We start from the raw sequence: 19,606 nt of genomic DNA, 5'->3' as shown, positions 1-19,606 counted from the left end.
AAAATTTATAGGTGATGACATTCGGTATTAATTATTGTATATGAGATTTGAACTCAAGACCTCCTCTGACGAAAAAAGACTTGATCAATAACATCCACTGAGCCAAATTGTAATTGGCAAAATACAAGTGTTACTTAAATACAGTTGTCTTACATTTGTTACTTAAAAAATGAATGCTGAAAAGAAAAACAATCTATTTTTCATTTTTGGGACGACTAAAACAGAGAAAAGTCAAGAAACAACAATTTTGTTTTTTCTTTCTTGCTAGTCTGGCAGAATGATTTTATTTTTGGAATTCTACCTACCAAGTACCAACTGCATTATGTTTTGCTCAAAAAATTTCAAACACACATTTACACACAAAGCAACGCGCCAGCGTGTAAGCTGCTGGGACCAATCAGGGACGTACATTATGCTGACTCTTGACCCCTCTATGTTGACCTTCGAGAGGAATAGTACATATGGATCCACAAGTGAAGTACATCAACTTCTAGGCTTAGTTTAACTGTAGTTACTGAAGGATTAACATTACAATCTCACAAGCATTGTAAGTTCTAATGAAAGCAATTTTGACCTCATCTTGAAGTTAAAGTCTCACATACTGTTAATGGCCCAAAAAAAGAAAAAAGCCTCACATACTGTGTGTCACAGTGGGTTGGTTTGAAGTAATTACTAGGAAGTCAAAACAAAATTAATTGGTGTTAAATTGTTATAAAAAAAAAAAAAAAAAAAAAAGCAATTTTGATTCTAATGAACTAACACCAAAAAAAAAAAAAAAAAAATCATTAGAAACTCATCAGAATAAATAAAGAATTATATATGCATCCATGCTATATATAAAAAGTGAAAAACCATAAGATCCAATCACCCAACCAATAATGAAGCCCAAAAAGAGAATATGATATATAGAGCCATAACAAGCCCATGGCGTTCTACAATATGAAAAGAAGGAAACAAGACCTTGCCAACATATTAAAAAAAAATTCATCATGAGAAAAAAAGAAAAATGCCAACTGATTCTCTCTGTGCGCACACAAATCATTTGAGGAGGGTTCTGGTTAGATGTTCCCTTGCTGTAGCCCACGCTTGTGTTATGGTCTGCAATATTAGAAAAGAAGTCGATGGATTAGATTAATACTAAAGAACACCAGTATGAAATTATTGTAGCAGGTGGCCAATGGTATTAGACAGCAAGCTATCAACAACTCTTCTTCTTATTCAAATAATGGCATTCGTGAAAGTTAAACTATTTGGTTTGACCTAAGGGCCAACAAATAAAGAATTTGCATTACCTGCTCAGACAAGGGTGCATCAGCATCCATGCTGTGAGTTGCCACCTTTCCTGCAATAACGGTTGGATCTGTTTCGAGTATCATCCTGCCATATAAATTAACTACATAAATATATAATCAAACACTTATTTGACTAGGGGGGGGGAAGCATATGGTGGAGTGGAACTTATAGTTTATAGACAAGGATAATTGATGGTTCATTGTGTTATGATGAAGTTTACCCCCTTTGTTTCCCCCATCCCCCCAAACACACACACACACACACTCTCTCTCTCTCTCTCTCTCTCTCTCTCTCCATCTACCATGGAAAATATTAATAGCTGCATAGACATAGAGCGTGAGAATTTAGGAAGCATATTCCATACCCCCCATCAACAATCTCATCAAAACATAAGAGTATGAGATCCAGATTCTCTAGTGCTTCTCTTTTGTCGACATTGTTCCTACGAGAAGGAGATGCAAGAATATATATCAAAGGTCTGAAAAAAGATAATCATCAGAAAGGAAAAGAAATGAAGGCAAATACCTCAAGAGAAGGGCAACTGCATCAAAGAACCCCTGAAGTACTGTGGATAAAATGAGTTCATTTTCATCGTCACCTCCAGTCACAAAGAAGTGAAGGTCCTGCAGGAACTTATATATAACAATGTTGCTCTCAAACATCATTATCTCTGCTGCAGATGATAAAATAGAAAAGTATGAGCACAGAAACTCTGGTGATATAACATGACTTTTGTGTAGCACATTGATGAAAATTATCCACCGGACAGGCTCTATATTTATTTCAGTTACATTTATGCTGCATACCTTCTATGCGAGCATTTGTCTTCAGAGTCTTGGTGAACACAGATTTTTCAAAAGCTAACTTTGCACTGTTTGTTGGCCAATCATCTGAGTAATACTTGACGGCCACACGCTTCCCTTCAGAGTCCAGAAGAAGAATGTTCTTTACAGATGGGCATGAATCCTAGACAAAATAAAAAAGTGTATTAATAGAATACTACATCTATATACTTCTGGTGTAAAGATTACTCCAATTCTTTGGGCATTATCCTTATGGATCAATGTAGTATCCATCATAAGTTCTCTTCACATCACATCAAGCTTCTATTCATCAAGATGAATATCCTTAGCTGAGAACAACTTGCAAATTGGGATCCATACCCTATTTGTTATGCAGTTCAAATTCATGCATAAAAGTGCAACTTTTCATTTTATTCCAAAACTCTATAGGGTCTAACCAAAGTGCTAACAGATCCTCAGGTGATTCTTGCCATTCAAGTACCACCATAATCTATAACAACATCATTTTATCCTTAATTAACCACATTATTCACAAACCCAATTTCAAAGTATTTCCTACCTGGTGCCCAGTTCATTCTAAGTCAGCTAAAACCACAAATCACCAAAATTTTCACATTCTATAAATAAGAAACCTTTGTTGAGCTCATGTCTCAAGTATCAAGCTTGTCCACACACCATTTTGTATAATATACATAAGGATCTAAAAATGGGAAACACACGGAGAAAAAAAGAGTCCAAATTTGATGTGATATCGAGAAACAAATAGAACGCGTATATGCTCACAAACTGTTTGGTTCCTGAGAAAATGGAAAAGAAAAAGATCTCACCCAATGCTCCATTCGGATGTAATCTCCAAATCAATACAAAACAGTTCCCAATTAATTGTTCCAAACAAACCGACAAGCACAGAGAAAATTAGATTTAATTTCATCTCATTCCAGACATTTTCTCAGAATTTTACGGATCTTGTATCACAATTACTCTGAGACCCAGAAATGGTTCTTATCGAAAATTGGAATCAGAGAAAGCCCAGATTTCAGGGAGAGAGAGAGAGAGAGAGAGAGAGAGAGAGAGAGAGAGAGAGAGAGAGAGAGAGAGACTTACACGATAGCCGAAGAGGCTGCCCATTTTGACGTAATGTGAAAAACAGAGAGAGCTTTCGCTTATTACAGTTAACAGAGTTTGTGTACAATGTTTGGTGGTTACTACTTTTTCTTCAGAGCGAGGGAGGAAGATGGGTAATTTCGTCATTTTGATTTACTTTAGGAGGCCAAACGTCATGTCGTTTAGCAAACACATCTACTTTTGCTTGTCTTTTTGTTTTTTATTTTTATTTTTTATGAATAAATGTGAATCTGAGGTGCAAGGAAGTGGAAGTGAGAAAATAGGAAATGTGGTTTCAGCCGTAACACAGTTGCATATCATTTTAATGAGGCAAAGTTTAACACTGAATAAGTACAATCACCTACAAATTATCTGTATAAGGAAGTTGATTGTGTTACTGATTTTAAGTTGTATTCATGACCTCATTGAAGCATTACAACTATTTCTATTTCACACTAATGTGTGGATCAAGTTTCAAGTTTAAGGACTTTGTTTGGGTAAATAACAATCACCCCAAATTAGTTTCAAGGACTTTCTAGTACCATAAAAATTTGCCTACAAAAGGCAGGCACCAACCCATTAGGAAAGTCTTGTAAAGGATGCATGGTATAGTTGCCCAATTGAAAATGATGGTACAAGTCATTATAAATGCTGTTAAAACAAACAAAATAAAAATTCAAACATATATAATTTAGTTAAGAAGTTAATTGGAAATTTGAATTTTGTACAATGGGAATGATCAATTGCATACATAAAGCTCAGAGAGAAACAGGAGCCAAAGTATGTTAGAATGCCTATGGGATTTTTCATGGGCTGAAAAATGTCGGGCCACACTTGCATTTCCAACCCTCAGGCTCATAATTTGCATATTGAACCCCTAAAGGGGTGTGCTTTTTGGTGGTGGGAACTTGAATGGCTTCACATGGAGTGCATCCATAGCACTTGTGCTCACAGCTGGGAGGGCTTGACCCTAATTTGCTAGCCCCTCTGTAGTTTGCTATTTCATTCATCTTTGCCTCTCCATTCCAGCTTTTTGAACCCTTAAAAGACAACAAATTCAATAACATTGCAATAAGAGAATACACACACACACAGAGGGAGAGAAAGATACCTCTTCTAAGGTAACTTGTAAAGACTCTGGGCTCTGGCTTGGGTCTGTTCAAGCATTAATGCAAGTTAGCAGAGAAACTCGGGAGATTACCCAGAATGTATGAGAGAAAAAGCAAAAAGGCTAAATTAGGAAGAAAAATGGTTTTTAAGGAAAAGGGTGTTTGATCAATACAGAGTAACCGAGATAAGAAGAAGAAAAGGTGTTTGTATGTAATGAAATGCCAAAAAGGAACTTTCACTGAGAATGGCTGTGAAAAGCTGATTCCAGTAGTCCAGTTTCTTAGGACCCTGATGCCAAAACAGTTCGTATTTCTTTTCAATCCCTCCAAAAGAAGGGGAAAGAGAGAAAAAATGATGGTGATTAGTATAAGGTATTATTAAAAATGTGTTCTCTAAACTGCATAAAGTTGGTCTACTAGTATAGGAAATGCATATATATATATTATATATGAGGGGAATGTCAAAACAAAAATATGCATATGCCAAATGCATGTCAAGAAAATTCAAAATGAAGCTTTCTACCTAAACAAGATGCAAGAGAAATCATTCTATAGAGGAAACAAACAAAAAGTATCAGTCCTAAACCAACTAGGTTGATCATTGCTATAAAAAAGGCTTAAAAGCTCACTTTTATGCTCATGATTGAAAAGGGCATCTTAATTTCTAAAGGGAAGGCAAGTAAGTAACCTGCTTGATGACCACCAAGACCATCATTTGGAGGAAACGGCCTGCTTGTTACAGAAACCCAACACAGAATTTGCAGAGCTATTACAAGACAATAACTTCCTTTCATTGCTTCAAAGCTAAAATGATTATGGTGGTAATGATGACTATTAGATGGGAAGAGGGACATAGAGAAATAGAGAGAGAGAGAGAGAGAGAGATTGAATCACTCACAGCACAGGATGTCATGCATGATTGCTGAGATATATAAGAAGGTGAAAAATCCTATTCCCAAAAAAGCTAGTTAGAACCTCTAAATTTCTTGGTTCTCTCTAGTCTATATTGCACTGGTGGATAGAGTTTGCATCACAAGCAAGTGATTGTGGGCTTTCTTGTCAAATAAGTGAATAACACAAACAAGTTTCCAGCTCATTTGACAACTCACTTCAAGACCCTTTTGGCTAAGGAAGATGCTGATGCTCTGTTGTATCTTCCTATGAGTAATCTGTTTTCTCTGCCTCTCCACCTCTGATCTTTGATTTCTTACTCTTTTACACAATCTCTCTCTCTCTCTCTCTCTCTCTCAAATCAGTCCACCAGAGTTCTAGTAAATGAGCTGGTCCCTAAGCTCAAAATAACAGCTCCCCGTCTTGGGTCTGAAAATTTGGTAGACCTTTTTAGCTCCCTAGCTTACAGAGCTATTTTTCCACCCTCTTTTTTCTCTAATATGTCCACTCATTTAAAAAGGAAAATCCCAAAATGTAATCCAGGCTCCAGTGTCAGTGGCAGAAGCCATTGTATAAAGGTGGAAGAAACTAGAAAGCAACCAATGTCTGAGACTTTCAGCACCTCAGAAAAATTTAATGAGTTAGTTAAATGGATTAAAAATTAGGTACTTGGGTCAACTTTTTTACAGGCTTTTTTACAGGTTGGTAGGTGGGAAACATACAGGTTAGTATACCCCCATCCATTCTGGACCCTCCATCTGGACCTTCACCAGATTGGACATTTAATATTTTGGGTGGCTTTGGTTTCCTTCAAGGCACCTCCAGATGATCACATCAATTAGCAGTATATTCTGCCACCACACACTAATCAAGATTATCTTTTGTTTTGTTTAGCTTTTTACTCTTTAACTCTCCCCCTTTTTTTTTTTCCTGGCCAAAAAAAAAACTCTCTCCTTTTTTCGAATGCATGCAATGTAACAATGTGCAGTGGATAAGCTATTTAATAGAACTAAACTTGTTTAGTAAATTATTAATTTCTTGAGGTTTGTGCTGTGAAAGCAAGTCTGATAAGCAAGCTTGATTGCACCATTCAGTGCAGTCTCTCCCTCTCTAGTTGGTTTCTTTAGGAAGTAGTAGGCACTGCTGAGCCGTAATAACTTAATTTGGGTGTGGATTTGTTGCAAATATTTTGCCTAAAATGGGATAATTTAGTCAGGTTAGGGACGTCATAAACAGATATTAGCCGAACATCTGTGATGGACATAAAAAGGAAGACTGGTAGGCACAGCTCAGACCAACTTCGAAAGCACCCATACATGCATACATATATATACATATCATGTACAATGTTGCCTAGAAATTTCCCCTTGTTAGTTGTATGCCTTGTATGAGACTTGTTGGAGTATTCAATGTGCTGAGTTTACCCAGTAAGGCTATATTTCTTGATTCTCTTCCACCTGAAACTACAGAGTACAGAGGGGTGGAAGAAGGTATCGGCTCATTTATTGTACTTTCAAAAGAGCTTACACCAGCTGGAGCACACCCTGATAAACCCCCCACTAAAACTACAGGTCATGCATTTATTTTTTAGTATGAAGAAAGGTCATATGACTCATATCATATGATATATGGTCATTCCAAACCTCCCCATTGAACACCACTTTGCTCAGGCAAAACTCAATGTGGTGATTCTATCTTCAAAAGAAAAATCAAAGTTTAACAAGAACCAATACAAAAACCAAGTCCAAATCTATATAATTCTTAATGTCTCCTCCAATAGGGGTATAGAATGCTTCTATACACAAGGCTTAGACTATCCCAACTCCCAAGTCTCTAGACAGGAGCCAAAACTTCCCTGGTGAAGTATATGAACAAATTTCAGATAAAGATTTCATAGGAGAGAATATTTAAGTACAATTTGGTCTGTTAGTTTAAATGTTGATAACGAGATTACAGTTCAAAATTTACTGCTCAATAGATCTTATGTAGTGGATCATATTTGTAAAAATGTATTAAAAATAAACACTGTAATATATGATTTATCCAGATATCATAAATGATAAAAAGTTTATTAGAAATTTACGAGAAAAATGAGTATACATCAACTGTTAAATTTATCAAACATAATGATTCTTTGTATATTAAAAATCCTAAAGTAAAGCAAACCCTGATCAACCCACAATTGATAGTTCACCACACCTGACATGACACCTGACGGTTTATGCATCCAGAAACCCTGTATAAACCAGGGCAACCCACCTGTGGTTTCCTGTGTAAAACCAAGACCACTCAATGTTTTAACCTTTCAACATTATCATTCATGAGTCCATCAAGTTTGAATCTGATTTGGTTCAAGTAATTCTGTAATTGTTGAGTAAGTTAATCTCAACTATATTGAACAGGAAACTGCATGAAGCAGTTATATTCAAGATCAGAGTAGTGAAATCAACTCATGTATGAGAAAGCAAAACAAGGCTGCCACACAAGCCCACAACACCCTTCTCCTTCTCCAACATACAAGAAATGCCAAAATGGGTATCAGCATCTAACAATATAACATCTAGCCACTGCAACCTAAAGCACACTGGATGGAACTAGAATGGTCATGTTACTATTAAGGTTCTACATTTGGGGGTGTTTATGACTAGCCTCAAGAAATAAAATCAAAATTTAAATGTCAGTAAACATTATAATCAAAGAACAAGTAACATGATATGATGATAATTATTTTTGCGGTATCATACAACATTTTCCTTAAAAGGGTCCCTCCAAACAACAATCATGCTCCATCACATGTGAATAGTTAGACTGAAACAAACATACAATGATACAAATCAAAGAAATTACACAAACATTGACAGTACAATATTGGCTTCTCCCATTTACTCCTACTGAGAGCTATATTTGTGAAGCATGCTTACAACTGAGGCTCAACCAACCTCTCACTTAGAAGATGAGTCATGAGAATCATGACTATCAGATTTTTTCTTAGGAAGAATGGCTTCAACAATGGCTTCGACTTCTTCCTTCACCCGTTCAAACACATTTGGGCCTTTGACTTCTTCTGCTGGGGTGTTCTCATCTATGTCATCACTCTTTCCATGCGTTTCATGGTCATGTTTTGGTAATTCCTCACTGTGATGTCCCGGTGATTTCTCTGCCATAAACGTAAAAATAAATCGATATAATTTAAAGGCTATCCTTTAATCACCAAAAAAGAAAAAAAGCCATACTTAACTAATAGAAATATCATTTGTAATTTTGTACATGGTCTTTACTAAATAGAATACTCCCTACACCATAAAAATATCATTTTTTAATTAAACCCATCACCAAGATTAAATTTTTTCTTCAGAAGATCAATGGAAGATCTTCACAATATCAAGCAAAAGAAACCCAGAAAGCAAAATATAAAAAAAAATATATAAATACAACAAATTAAAAGTGCACAGGATAAATATTGGGGTTTCTGTAAATACAAAGAAATGAAACTAAGCTGTAGGACTTAAAAGTACCTGAGACTGAGAGAGTGTTTTTGGGCTCTGGTTTTGGTTCCGCCATCGGAGTTTCTCTGAGAAATTTTGTTGGTCTTGATAGCTAAGACAGTTTGGTTTCTCTGTTCCAGCGCATCCTGACCGTTAATATTTTGGGACCCACAAGTACGGCCGTGTCATGATTTTTGGCGGTTGTGATTTGCTGCTGCACAAAGAACTTGTACCAGCGCATTCTAATGTGAACTAATTTGTGGTTGGGTTTGGAGCTCCACGAGGCTTTGAAGTTTGAACTGGATCAGTGTGGGGCCAGTAATGCCTTACAGAGTCCAATGAGACTGAAGGCCCAAGATATGCTTCCTAAATATCATCGCATCCTCATTCAACACAGTTTACGATGAAACAATAACACACTTTTTTTTGGCTTCATAGCCATCAAATTGTCCCAAATTAAAAATTTGGTTAATTAAGCCATCAAATTTGTAAAAATATGGATCAATTTTTTAAAATTTCATTCAAATTTTTGTCCAAAAGATTACGTAAAGGAAAAATAAACAGTTCATGGCTTCATGCCCAAAGTGTTGGAACTTGGAAGCGGTTTGACATTAACAATATTTGTCTCATTTTTAAAAACCTTCAAAAAGAAACAAAATTGGGTGAGAAAGACCCACAAGACATATGTAAGCTTTGGGCATAAATTGTCAATTTTACCCTCACTCAAAGGGCACGTAACATCAGTGACCAAAAAAAAAAAAAAGGGCACATAACATCTTTTAGATCCTATTCGTGTATATGGTAACACGCTTCGTATTAGAATTCATGCGAACCACACGTAGATTTCTATCTTTCATAATATAATTTAAGGAGGATTAGACTCCAGTCTATTTTATGAATCTTTCTTTTACTAAGACCGATAGTGATTTAGAGTTTTTAATCAAGTCCTTTTATTTTTCTTTTTTAACGGCTTTATATTAGGTTTTAACTCCGGAATTTTGGGCTCTACCCAAAATTCTGGAGTTAAAACCTAACATGCAGTCTCTACAAACCTCACTCTACATCCTAGAAGGGGAAATACCCTTCAAATCGAGAGAGGACTTTATTATGAATTAAGAATTTTCTTATAAATTAATAGGACTTTATTATGAATTAAAAATAAATTAAAGGACTTTATTATGAATTCAAAATGATTTTCTTATAAATTTTAAAACTTAATTATCTCTTTTTTTTTTTTTTGCCCAACGTAATATAATCTATCTCTAGTCATGTCACTTTAGCTATGACCAAGACAACCAAAGACTAGTCAACAAATGGATAATTGCGATATCATTGCCATGTTTGTTATAGGGAAGCAACCTGCAAGAGGGCAGTTGCAAAACGTGTGGGAAACGTTGTCAAGTCCATCTTTTATAATCTTAATGAATTACCTTTCAGCGACATAGAAATTTACTGAACCTGATGTTGTTAGGGTCCAAGGAAACATATATGGTGAAGACATGTTTGTTAAATAAGTTATAATGAAGACATATATGGCTATGCCTAGGTTTTTCAGTAGTACGATGTTTCTGTGTTTAAGCTGCTTTGCCTGCCTACAAAGCAATTTGATGTGAAGGAATAACCTTGTTCATAAGCATGGTTGCATTTCTTTGTGTTTTTGGTCCTTTGTACGGAAAATCCCACCATAAAGATGTAACATATACATATGACAAATGCATTTTTAATTCTTGAATTTTGATAGATTCACTTTTGACTAGTGGGATATAGATTTCGCCACCTTTGAATATTTTTGTATGTCGCAGACAAACACTCGCTTTCTTTATCGTTTCTTGTTGTTTTCTTGGACTTTGCCTTAACAAAATCCTCTCAGTACTCTTTCTCTGCTTCTTGGAAAATTTCATAGCACATGTTTGACTGATTGCCTCTCTCTCTCTCTCTCTCTCTCTCTCTCTCTCTCTCTCTCTCTCTCTCTCTCTCTCTCTCTCTCACACACACACACACACACACACACACGCACAAAGAGCACACATAACATTTTCATAACATTTCTTTCTAAAGAAAGTGAATGCACATGGTAAATGCCTTACTGAAATACTAATTGCTAAGTGTCTGAAGTCTGAACACTCTATTTATAAATACAACCTTTGAATACTTCAAATTCAAACCCTTCATAGTGTTGTTCACTCACGCCAATTTTCTTTCGCCATTCAAGCAACCCCGTGTGATGGGACACAATTTCAAACTTCATTTTCATTGCCCTTCAGAGGATTGCGCAGTATTTAAAGGAGGGTAGTGGTCTGATTTTACTTACAACTAAACCAAGATATTGCTTTAGAGAGGGAGACACTTGCATTCAGATTCAGGTGAGCAACCTTCATATCCAAATATATCTAATTGTTTGTGTCTGTAAATGGTTTTCAGAAAAGTTGGCTCCCTTTGTGGTTGTTCTGGTGTTTGGTTAAGATACTAATTTTGATAACTTCTTGATATGCTTCAAGTTATTACCCAAGTTTAAATGTGTCATGAATATTTGATCATGGTCCAAGTGAAGATGATGGGTTATCTAGTTTAGGTTCAAAACCATTCATATATAAGAATAGCATTCTCAATCTGGTAATAAGCATGCATGTCTCTCTTTGAGAGAGTAGAGTGCCACCAAGGTTTTCTTATCTTTAATATTTAGTGTGAGTTAGTATCTTCAAGAAACTAAGTTTTTCTTTCTGGAAATTCATAAACTTGAATTCAAATTTTCTTATGATCCAAACTCAGAATACCATTTTGCATGATTTGAGAAACTCTGGATATCTGTTTTCTGAGGCACATGGTTTTTCGTTTAACAGAAATTATAGAAATGGTCATACTGACATCCATCAAATTTGAGTCCAAGAGAAAGGCAACATCTAGAACAGTTAGCTTTGAGAAAACTGAATTTAGCAACACCAATAAATCTGAAGGGATAGATGAAATCATTATCGAACAATCCATAAGCAGCAAGAAAAGCAAAGTAGGAGAGCTAAAGCTCAGGACGAATGTTTCATTCAAGAATACAGAGGGAAACACTGATAATTTCATTGAGAAGTTCAATCCAACAATATCTTTGGCCAAGCCAGAAGATTGGTTTTCTCTGCGGTCCCCAAGTGAGCTTGAAGCAGCTGCAATCAAGCTACAGAAAGTCTACAAGAGTTACCGGACTAGACGAAACCTTGCAGATTGTGTCGTTGTTGAGGAGCTATGGTTTGTTGGATTATCATTTCCTACTCTGCTGCACATAGTCAAATTACTACTTCGAATAGTACAGTCATGCTTATTTTCTTCTTCTAATTGTTGTAGGCGGAAGGCATTAGACTTTGCTTCTCTTAGGCGGAGCTCTGTGTCATTCTTTGACTCTGTTAAATCAGAAACTGCAGTTTCAAGATGGGCAAGAGCCAGGACTAGAGCTGCCAAGGTGATTTTTCTATGCAATGCAGTTAAAGTTACTTGCTTTGCAATATATTGAAGATAATAAAATATCATTCATTTCAACATTTGGACCCAATTCAGACTTTTTAAGGCAGAAAGTCTATGTGCTTCATTGCTTTGTATTTTGACCAAGACCAAAATGGATAACTAACTAATTCAAAATTTATAAAATCATGTAAGAACTGCTATTTTGTACACATGGAGTGGTGATAAAAAGTAGAATATGCTTGATTGATGTAGGTTGGGAAGGGTTTGTGCAAGGATGAGAAGGCTCAGAAACTAGCTCGAAGGCATTGGCTTGAGGCTGTAAGCTCAAACTAATTAGAATATTCTTACTTTGTACTTTTAACTCATTATTAACAGGGTTAACTCTAAGTGGGCAAAAAAAAAAAAAAAACAGGGTTAACTCTAGTGTCAAATGAATTTTGAGTCAGGTTGATAATATAAACTACTCTATCTGGCATGGATTTGCATTGACATGTCAATACAAACATTTGGGAATCTCAGAACCTACCAAACCACATGACTAGCATTAGCATGTATAGACTAATTTCTTTGTATCTCAATGAGTGGGAGATATCATATATGGATAAATCAAGCTTACCTTCTTCTTGTGCCGTTTAGATTGATCCACGCCATCGTTATGGACACAATCTGCACTTTTATTATGATGTCTGGTTTAGTAGTGGGAGCTCTCAACCTTTCTTCTACTGGTAGAATTCCTAGAGAAGCCAATTTTCCTGCTTTTAGAAATTAATATTTCAGCTTTTTTAATTTTGTAATCTTTTGATTCTCCATCCAAAATGAAGGTTGGATGTTGGAGATGGTAAGGAAGTAAATCTTGAGAAGTGCCCAAGAATTGATCTGCAGCATCAATGCATCAAATACCTTGGACCAGTAAGTATCAATATACTTTATTACTTTTCCCAGATACTGAAAAAATATATATACAATGATCAATTTATAAGGTATCTATGGAATTTTCACCTATATTTAAGTTTTTTTTTAATCAGGATTAGATATATTTTAGTATGAATATGTAGGGGTTGGATCATTGGATGTGTGGTTAATGATGTTTGGTTAATCTGTATGTATTTGCTGTTACAGAAAGAGAGGGAAGCTTATGAAGTGATTGTGGAGAGTGGGAAGCTTGTGTACAGACAAAGTGGGAAGCTTGTGAATACTACTCCTGAGGGTTCCAAATGGATCTTTGTGCTCAGCACATCAAGGAATATGTATGTTGGGGAAAAGAAGAAAGGCCTTTTCCAGCACTCTACTTTTCTAGCTGGAGGTGCCACCATTGCAGCTGGCAGATTGGCTGCTTCTAATGGGGTTCTTGAGGTGATGTCATGTGTTGCATTTTCTTACACACACACACACACACAAAATACAAAATTTCATTAACTTCCTCCCATAATTTTGAATATGAATTTCAATTTTATGTTCAAACTGTACAGGCTGTGTGGCCCTACAGTGGTCATTATTGCCCGACAGAAGAGAATTTTATGGAATTCATTGGCTTCTTAGAGGAGCATCAGGTGGACTTGACAGATGTTAAAGTAAATTATTCTTAAGCCTTCATAAACTTGGTGCTTATGGAGCATTAATTTCATCTGATTCTGATTAAGCCTATCTATATGTTCCTAATTGTTCTCTGCAGAAATATCCCATAGATGATGATGTTCCACCTTCATATGCTACCAAGAAAGAGGAGAAGTCAGATTCTATAAGAAGCACTCTTGAAGATATCCCAGCTGCTAACATTGATGTTGCTAGTGTATATTCACATATTTTACATGTATAATTAACCTAGAAATAGGTTAGGTCCAACTTTAATTTTTATCTCACATGTATATGCATGTCACATATTAATTTCACTTTTAAATATAATTAACTTAGAACACAAGTTAGGTCTAGATTCTTACTACTGCACTCGTACTATCTCTAACAACTGCTTGTAGTAGAGCTCTTCCCTAAGCTTAAAGCCTACAAATAGGCTTTCTCTTGTACATTATTATTCACTTCAATATACTTAGTTATTCGTTTGTTAAACATTGTTTAAGCTCTGTTGGCGCCAACCCTTATTTGTAGAACTCACCTACTTGCAAGCTTTCCAAATAACGCCATATTGTGCAGATGCCGGTTGATGAATCCAACCATTAGATACTTTCATGTTTCTATCTTTAGTTAAGGCCTGAGAAGGACTTGAGTTCAATCACTTTTCTCACTCTATAGTCTATATAAGGACATGAGTTCAATCACTTTTCTCATTCTATATAAGGGAAACTCACATGCTATATATAGATGCGACCTACTTTGCCAAAATGTTATAGAACAGACTCTGGCATCATAAATTATTTGGTCGGCACCACACTGATCGATGTTCCTAAACTCCAATGATCTTCTCTTTAATCTTTGCTTTTACAAGAGATTTCATTATAATTGCGTGATCACTTATCATCACACCTTTGATCATTGACTGCACTTTTAACTGAGCTATCAAAATTTTGCCACCAATAAATTCAAATAAACTATTAGAAGAAATATATAGGTTCAATTACAAGTACACCCACCAATTATAAAGGGTATTTCAAATTGGTTCATGAATAAAAAAATATTTCATATTAATACACTAACTAATAGAAATTTACAAAATAGCACATCCGTTACAAATCTCATTATTAAGTACGTTAAATGCCAGTATAGACAGTGTTGACATGTATTTTTTGAATGATGTGGACACCTAATTTAAATCACATGGATTAATGATGTCATATTTAATCGTATTTTTAGAGGTTTAAAAGTTTTGTTAGTTTTTATTTTTATTTTATTAATCAATATGACATTATTAATCCATGTGAAGCAAATTTAGTGTCAACATCATTCAACTAATTTACGTCATTGTTGTCCAAAGTGGCATTTAACTATCTTTTTTGACGGAATTCATAATAGATGTGTTTTTTTATAACTTTCTATTAGTTAGTGGACCAATCTAAAACATTTTTTTGTTTATGAACCAATCTGAAATACTATCTATAGTTAGTGGGTGCATTTTGTAATTGAGCCAAATATATATATATATATATATATATGTATTCTTAATTTGGTAGATTTAGAAGTAATGAAATACTAAATAAATAAATAACACAGCTACAGTAAGCAATTTAAAATAAAAACTTACACTGTATATCATTCTCTCACAACAAGGATCACGTGATTAGCTAAACATCAAACGCAACATAAGATATATGAATATGTAATTTGATTTCTTGGGCCAATGATCTTTTTTTTTTTTTTTTTTGTCATGGGGCCAACCAACCGGCCAAGGAATATTTAATAAGTTGATATGACCAACAAAATCTGAGTAAAGCCGAACCGGTCGTGACTCGTGAGTCAATACTCCCGAATTTTCTTGTTCTCCAATGCTTTCTTGGAACCTTTCACACTCTTGACAAGTATGTCAATGTTATGTTTGACCCATTCTCTCTCTCTCCCTCTCAGGTCCCAACACACGTTAAACCTTTCATCACATTTTGTTCCAAATAACGTAACCATACAAATACATATATGTGAACTTGAACACTTCAAGTTCAAGAATCAACCCCCTCGTGGGGTTGTCAAAATCACGCCAGTTTTCCCTTTTTTCATTCAAAACACCCCCAATGATGGGCAAAATTTCAAACCTCTTCTATTTTCTGCAATCTTTGTCCAATACGTATAGGAAGGTACCAACTACCAAGGTTCAACAAACTTCATTTTCATTGTCCTTCAGAGGATTGTGTAGAATATCTATAAAGGAGGGACGTGCTCTGATTCAGAAGTACCAAACCAAGTTGTTGGAGACACTTGCATTTTACATTCAGGTGAGCAACATTCATCTAAATGTTTCTAAATGGTTTTCATAGAAGTTGGCTCTTCTGTTGTTTGGTTAAGATACTAAGTTTTGTCTTGAATTTGATCATTTTCAAAGTGAAAATGTGGCTTATTTTTGTAAAAAGAGATCTAAAAATGATGGATAATATCTATCAAGAAAAAAAATGATGGGTTATCTAGTTTAGTTGCAAACCTCATCATATGAATAAACTTGTCTCTCTTTGTGACAGTAGAGTACCAGCAAGGTGGTTTTTCTTATCTTTAATATTTAGTGTGAGTTTGTATCTATGGAGAAACTATAAGTCTCTTTGTGGAAATTCATTAACTTGAATTCAGATTTTCTTATGATCCAAACTGAGAATTTTATTTTGCATGATTTTGAGAAACTCTAAAAGTAGATTTTTTCATAATTTTCATTGTATACCTACCTGTATTTTCTTCCTTGGAGTACTGAAGATTTCAAAGAGGTTCAACAAATTATCTTGTTGAGCAGGTGCATTTGTCAGTAGTCAAATATTGATGTATTACTGCTTAAAAATAATAGGAATATCTGTTTTCTGAGGCACATGCTTTTTTGTTTGACAGAAATTATAGAAATGGTCACACTGGCATCCATCAGTTTTGAGTCCAAGCAAGAGAAGGCAACATTTAGAACAGTTAGCTTTAAGAAAACTGATTTGAGTAGCACCAATAAATCTGATGGGCTAGATAAAATGATTTTTGAAGAATCTATAAGCTGCAAGAAAAGGAAAGCAGGAGAGCTAAAGCTTGGGACAAATGCTTCATTCAAGAGTATAGAGGGAAAAATTGATAATTTCATCGAGAGGTCCAATCCTACAATTTCTTTACCCAAGGCAGAAGATTGGTTTTGTTCACAGAAGCGAAGTGAGCTTGATGTAGCTGCAATCAAGCTGCAGAAATTTTACAAGAGTTACCGGACTAGACGAAACCTTGCAGATTGCGCTGTTGTTGTTGAGGAGCTATGGTTTGTTCTACTATTGTTTCTTAATCTGCTGCATATAGTTGTAGTCGTACAGTCACGCTTATTCTCTTCTTTTCATTGTTGTAGGTGGAAGGCATTAGACTTTGCTGCTCTTAGGCGGAGCTCTGTGTCATTCTTTGACTCTGATAAATCAGAAACTGCTGTTTCAAGATGGGCACGGGCTAGGACTAGAGCTGCCAAGGTGATCTTTCTTTACCTTGCAGTGAAAGTTACGTACTTAGCTTTAAAAATTCTTTAACATCATTCATTTCAACATTTGGACTCAATTCAGTCTTCTTTAAAATATTTTTTAATCCATTTTCTTCTTTGTTTTGTATTTTGACCATGACCAAAATGAATGACTCAGTCAAAGTTTATAAATTTTTGCAAGAACTACTATTTTCTAGACATTAAGTGTTGATTATCTATCATATGGTTGATTGTAGGTTGGGAAGGGTTTGTCCAAAGATGAGAAGGCTCAGAAATTGGCTCTAAGACATTGGCTTGAGGCTGTAAGCTCACATTAACCATATTCTTACTTCATAAGTAGTTCATATTTGGTTCATTATTCTGTTTATCATGGTCAAATCAAGTGTCTACCGAATTTTGAGTCAGGTTTATAATATACTCTATACTCTATCTGGCATGTACTTATATAAACATGTCAATACAATATTTCAAAATCTCTAAATTCTTTTCCTTACATTACATTTCAAAATCCCACAATGAGCTTGGAACTATGATATACGGATAAAGCATGCTTACCTTCTCCTTGTGATGTACAGATTGATCCACGCCATCGTTATGGACACAATCTGCACTTGTATTATAATGTCTGGTTTAGCAGTGGGAGCTCTCAACCTTTCTTCTACTGGTAGAATTCCTTCAGAACCCAACTTCTCTGTTTAAGAAATGTTAGGGCTTCTTTTATAATCTTCTGATTTTGCATCTGAAATGAAGGTTGGATGTTGGAGATGGCAAAGAAGAAAATCTTGAGAATTGTCCAAGAACTGATCTTCAGCGTCAGTGCATCAAATACCTTGGACCAGTAAGTATCAATGTATTTCATTACTTTTAGTTTTCCCAGATACTAAAAATATACATTCACAAAGTAAAAAAGGAAAATGCATTTTAAGTTCAAGTTTCAATATATTTTAGTATGAATATATAGTGGTTTGATGTGTGGTTAATGATGTCTTTATCTTTACATTGCTCTTACAGAAAGAGAGGGACGCCTATGAAGTGATTGTGGACAGTGGGAAGCTTGTGTACAGACCAAGTGGGAACCTTGTGAATACTGTTGAGGGTTCTAAATGGATCTTTGTCCTCAGCGCATCGAGGAATATGTACGTTGGGGAGAAGAAGAAAGGCCTTTTCCAGCATTCCAGTTTTCTAGCTGGTGGTGCCACCATTGCAGCCGGGAGATTGGTTGCCCGTAATGGGGTTCTTGAGGTGTGCTTCTTATTCAGACACAATACATTGTCATATGGACATTACATTTCTTGAGACATATTTTCTCCCCATAAATTTTTTAACCTTTTGATTTTCACATTATTCAGGCTGTATGGTGCTATAGTGGCCACTATCGCCCAACAGAAGAGCATTTTATGGAATTCATTAGCTTCTTAGAGGAGCGTCAGGTGGACTTGACAAATGTCAAAGTAATTATACATTCTTAGCCTTGATATTGTCTTGCATAACTGGCCTGAACTTGTTTCTTGTACTGCAAGTAATGAAGCATTTTTAATTTGATTCCCATTATGCCTTTCTATAATTTCGTAATTGTTCTCTGCAGAAATGTCCTATAGATGATGATGTTCCACCTTCACAAGCCACCTTTAAAGAGAGGAAATCAGAGTCTATAAGAAGCAGCATCGAAGATAACCCATCCACGAATATCGATGTGACCAATGAAAATGAGCATGCCATTGACACTGCTATTGCAAATGATCACCATGAAGACAATGTGGAAGCACCAAAATTTGAGTCTGGCAGCCGTTTGTCCTGCAAATGGACTACCGGAGCTGGTCCTCGGATTGGATGTGTAAGAGACTACCCGGCACAGCTCCAGTGTCAGGCACTTGAGCAGGTCAATCTATCACCTAGAGTCACACCAGAACACTCTGCTAGCAATGCTCCGGTCCCTTCACCAAGGCCTAGTCCAAAGATCCACCTATCACCTAGGCTTGCATATATGGGGCTTCCTAGCCCAAGAGTACATAATTTAACTGCCAACTCATCACTAGATCTTTCAGCCAATTAACCCCAGGGTGAATTTATTTAAGGGTGTGTTGGACCTAATGATTTAGGACTTGTGGCATTGAGTACAAAGGGGTTTGAAGACACTAACCTGACTAGAATGTCTTTCATTTGGTCTTTTTCTTGACGTTGAATTGATCATGTAGCTATGTAGGCCAGTATTGCCTTTGCCAAATTATTTGATCTCTTCCACCATTTTTTGGACCTTTCAGGGGTTGGGACACTTTTTCCTTGTAGGGTCTTTTCATTGTATTCATCATTTAAATAATCATTGGAAGAGATTGTTTTGTAATTAATTAGTCTTTCCATGCAAGTTTTGTTATTGTAATCATAATTCAAATACACCTG

The 19,606-nt window shown here is 35.6% G+C and overlaps 5 protein-coding genes across 7 annotated transcripts; 2 read left to right on the top strand and 3 right to left on the bottom strand.

The window, feature by feature from the left end:
• Nucleotides 1-879: 879 nt before the first annotated feature.
• Nucleotides 880-3,306, bottom strand: LOC147287450 (coatomer subunit zeta-2-like). Of its 2 annotated transcripts, none has more exons than XM_086240245.1 (6): nt 3,201-3,306; nt 2,100-2,259; nt 1,819-1,966; nt 1,658-1,735; nt 1,293-1,377; nt 880-1,098 (listed from the first exon to the last, which is right to left on the bottom strand). In XM_086240245.1, exons 1-6 carry the CDS (start codon nt 3,222-3,224, stop codon nt 1,039-1,041), a joined length of 555 nt encoding a protein of 184 aa, XP_086096371.1. In that variant the 5' UTR covers nt 3,225-3,306; the 3' UTR covers nt 880-1,038. The 2 variants fall into 2 exon arrangements, with proteins under 2 accessions (XP_086096371.1, XP_086096372.1); XM_086240246.1 differs by having other exon boundaries at nt 1,819-1,963.
• A 665-nt stretch (nt 3,307-3,971) lies between these two features.
• LOC147287449 (EPIDERMAL PATTERNING FACTOR-like protein) lies at nt 3,972-5,103 on the bottom strand. Of its 2 annotated transcripts, none has more exons than XM_086242427.1 (3): nt 4,995-5,103; nt 4,312-4,358; nt 3,972-4,240 (listed from the first exon to the last, which is right to left on the bottom strand). In XM_086242427.1, exons 1-3 carry the CDS (start codon nt 5,101-5,103, stop codon nt 4,007-4,009), a joined length of 390 nt encoding a protein of 129 aa, XP_086098553.1. In that variant the 3' UTR covers nt 3,972-4,006. The 2 variants fall into 2 exon arrangements, with proteins under 2 accessions (XP_086098553.1, XP_086098554.1); XM_086242428.1 differs by having other exon boundaries at nt 4,312-4,355; nt 4,998-5,103.
• Nucleotides 5,104-7,893: 2,790 nt separating this feature from the next.
• On the bottom strand, nt 7,894-8,867 carry LOC147287448 (uncharacterized). The gene is made up of 2 exons (XM_086241929.1): nt 8,716-8,867; nt 7,894-8,357 (listed from the first exon to the last, which is right to left on the bottom strand). The coding sequence occupies exons 1-2, from the start codon at nt 8,759-8,761 to the stop codon at nt 8,143-8,145; spliced, it is 261 nt and encodes an 86-aa protein (XP_086098055.1). The 5' UTR covers nt 8,762-8,867; the 3' UTR covers nt 7,894-8,142.
• Nucleotides 8,868-11,506: 2,639 nt separating this feature from the next.
• On the top strand, nt 11,507-13,995 carry LOC147287447 (IQ domain-containing protein IQM1-like). Its single transcript, XM_086239047.1, has 8 exons — nt 11,507-11,919; nt 12,016-12,130; nt 12,385-12,450; nt 12,769-12,857; nt 12,954-13,041; nt 13,252-13,485; nt 13,602-13,703; nt 13,805-13,995. The coding sequence occupies exons 1-8, from the start codon at nt 11,507-11,509 to the stop codon at nt 13,946-13,948; spliced, it is 1,251 nt and encodes a 416-aa protein (XP_086095173.1). The 3' UTR covers nt 13,949-13,995.
• A 2,618-nt stretch (nt 13,996-16,613) lies between these two features.
• Nucleotides 16,614-19,262, top strand: LOC147287446 (IQ domain-containing protein IQM1-like). Its single transcript, XM_086240914.1, has 8 exons — nt 16,614-17,002; nt 17,087-17,201; nt 17,446-17,511; nt 17,785-17,873; nt 17,960-18,047; nt 18,221-18,451; nt 18,559-18,660; nt 18,795-19,262. The coding sequence occupies exons 1-8, from the start codon at nt 16,614-16,616 to the stop codon at nt 19,260-19,262; spliced, it is 1,548 nt and encodes a 515-aa protein (XP_086097040.1).
• Nucleotides 19,263-19,606: the final 344 nt, after the last annotated feature.

Source organism: Dryas octopetala, chromosome 4, assembly GCF_963921425.1.
Source record: "Dryas octopetala chromosome 4, drDryOcto1.1, whole genome shotgun sequence".
Taxonomy (NCBI): domain Eukaryota; kingdom Viridiplantae; phylum Streptophyta; class Magnoliopsida; order Rosales; family Rosaceae; genus Dryas; species Dryas octopetala.
Note: the sequence above shows the minus strand (reverse complement) of the source record. Positions and strands in the feature narration are given on the sequence as shown.